At 40.9% G+C, this 2,709-nt stretch overlaps 1 protein-coding gene across 1 annotated transcript; it reads right to left on the bottom strand.

Moving 5' to 3' along the window:
• Positions 1-492: 492 nt before the first annotated feature.
• Positions 493-2,506, bottom strand: LOC115783648 (puff II/9-1 protein-like). The gene has a single exon (XM_030734570.1). The coding sequence runs from the start codon at positions 2,363-2,365 to the stop codon at positions 1,232-1,234; it is 1,134 nt and encodes a 377-aa protein (XP_030590430.1). The 5' UTR covers positions 2,366-2,506; the 3' UTR covers positions 493-1,231.
• Between the last annotated feature and the right edge of the window lie 203 nt (positions 2,507-2,709).

Raw genomic sequence — 2,709 nt, 5'->3', positions numbered from 1 at the left:
CGGATCCAAAACGATGAGCTGGGAAGTGACCGGAGCCGTTTCGGGTCCGGTCATGTGCTTTTCCTGATCCGTAATTCTGATCCATTCCGGATCCGGTGTTGTGCAAGTGGACACCGATCCGGACCGGTTTTGCGGGTCCGTTGCGGAGTCAGTGGCACATCGGGGGCGGAGTCATTTTGCTGTCTGGGAATCATGTTGCTGTCTGTCATGTCCATCAGGATAAACTTGACTTACTGGATAAGAAGTCAATTTGCAAACAATTTGTGGCTGCAAATGAGAGGCGGAAAAAACGTTTTGGCTCTTTTCTCTAACCTTTTGTGTGCTCCGGCACCTGTTTGGCCAAAAATGTAGGGCTGTAAAGTGCAACAGCACACGGTGTTGTCAGTAAGGCACACAGCTTGTATATTAAATGTGAGTGGTATCACTTTTATTTATTTGTGTTATTATTTTTATTGATATTTATTTTTTATTAGATTTTGTTTTTGTTGGCCAAACAGTCTGTTTCAAAGAGTTTCAAACTGAATAGACATAGTTTAATAACTGTTAATAATTTGTTCATTACATTATTTGTGAGGGTTCTTTCATGTGAGAATGTTGTTTAATTAAAGAACCAGTTGTCAACCTAGATAAATGCATTTTTGAACAGTATTAAATGTTTTCAACCAATAAAAAATGTGCTAGTAAATTATTTTTGTGCTACTGAAAAATTTAGCTTGGTAGTACCAGCGCGGCCACCTGATAAAGTAAGCGTACAACCCTGGAATGACATGGTCATTGTGCTTGATAAAAGACTCAAGCCACTTTGTTTGGTGGCTTGCCCATGTCTTGCAATTTTAAAACACATACTCATGTAAATTATACATGCAATAATATAGGTGTACACAACACTATTTTCCAAGAAACATTTGAAAAAGAATTAAGTAAATGATCAAATAGTATTTACGGATCTGTCAGGTTTCCGATATGTGTCCACTTTGAAAAGCTTTTTTTCATCCCAACATTTTTATCCATCTTCTCCCGCTATCGAGCGCGTTGTCGAAAGCGCGCGCTGGAGCATCTTTTGTGTGTGTGTGTGTGTGTGTGTGTGTGGTGGTAGGGCGGCGACAGGAGGAGGGGAGGTGAAGGAGCACAGGGGCGCCTAATCAGCGCCGTGCCTCTGTTATTGATCACCTCATATGCACAGGAGGTCTTTCTCAGCTCTCATTGCTGCACATTTCTCCTTGAGAGCGTTTTATTTCATCATTTTCTTTATCAGCGTTTCCCGTTCTTTTTGCATGCGGTTACTGCGCTGACTAATGGCCTTTTTTTCAGCCTTCAATGACTCATACATTAGCCTAAGAACGCTTTCGCCTTGGAGGCCTTTGCGCAGCTCTGTGATTTCAGCTTGCAGTGCAGAAGCTGTCAGGCTGAGGAATTCAATCTCAGCTGTGAGATGCTTATTTTTTTGCCGCAAAATTTGTTCTTTTTGGAGCTCTATCCGTAGCTCCGCAAGCTCCCTCTCCACAGTCGTATTTTGACTCGTCACGTATTTTTTCTCTGCTTTCAGAGTCTTATAACACATCTTAACAGCAGCTAACTCCTCTAAATTATTATTGAGGATCTGAATTTGTTGAGCTGCTTTTTCATTTCTCTGCTTTAAGGCATCTGTCTGATGCTTCAGCACAAAATATTTTTGTCTCCAGTCTTCTTCAATTTCAACCTGCTTGGAGACACCAGCTTGTTTTATCAAAAGTTTTCTGCTGTGTTTTTGCAGAGCTTTCTCCTCAGCTTTAAGCTCTTCCAAAGCTCTTCTCATTTGGACATTGTTCCTAATGTCATTGATTTGAGCTTCCAAGTCGGCATTTTCTTCTTTTAAGTTCCTCAGCCTCTCCAGTTTTTCTGGATTCTGAGAGTTAAAATATTGTTCAAAGAGACTTTGCCGCTCCTGGCGCAAAATCCAATTTTGAGACGTCAGAGGCTCTAGCATGGCATCAACGTCCATTTCATTGACTAAAGGTTTTACTTCTGCAAGAGCTTGCTGAAGCTCCTGAATCTCTTTCTGCAACTTCTCATTCTCTTGTTGAATGTCTCTGTTGGCTTCTTTTTCAGCCTCATAACATTCAGCCAGTAAAGTTGCGATTTCCTCACGATCATCCTTGAGTCTCTGGACTTCTTTTTTCATTAATGTATTCTTTTCCTTGAGTTCTTCATTTATCTTTGTTAGCTCCTCGTAGTTTTTCTCTAACACCGTTTGATGTCTGGATGTTTCCTGCAGGCGTTGGAGCTCCTTCTGGAGTGCTTCGTTTTCTTTATTTAAAGCATCATTTTCTGCTTTAATTTTGTCACAGGTTTCTGAAGATGGAACGGGCTGTTGGTTGTTACTCATTTTTGTTTTCTTGAAATCACTGAAATATGTTTCGTTTGTATTCACCAAAGAAATGCAGTTGCACTCTGTGCTGTAATTTTTACTCACGAGCTACTTATGAATTCTGGGGAAAGTGAAAGTCACTCTACGCTCAAAGATCAAAGGGTGACTACGTTCTACTGCTTTCAACCACTTGCATTCTGAAGACAAATCCACCCATCACTTTAAAGTTCAATCTGCCAATCAGAATGCCTGTTTACATTTAAATCCACCAACTGAAAACAGCCATAAGGTGCACTGCCTACCTGCTGAATTACAGGCACTCTGTGGCAAATTCCTATTAAATTTGCCTCGGTGCACCTGTT

The sequence above is a fragment of the Archocentrus centrarchus genome, chromosome 7 (assembly GCF_007364275.1).
Source record: "Archocentrus centrarchus isolate MPI-CPG fArcCen1 chromosome 7, fArcCen1, whole genome shotgun sequence".
Classification (NCBI taxonomy): domain Eukaryota; kingdom Metazoa; phylum Chordata; class Actinopteri; order Cichliformes; family Cichlidae; genus Archocentrus; species Archocentrus centrarchus.
The sequence above is the reverse complement of the archived record's forward strand: the minus strand, read 5'-3'. Positions and strand labels throughout refer to the sequence as shown.

What these genes read in the sequence shown, in the direction of transcription:
- LOC115783648 (XM_030734570.1), bottom strand. Translation starts at nt 2,365, where the DNA reads ATGAGTAACAACCAACAGCCCGTTCCATCTTCAGAAACCTGTGACAAA.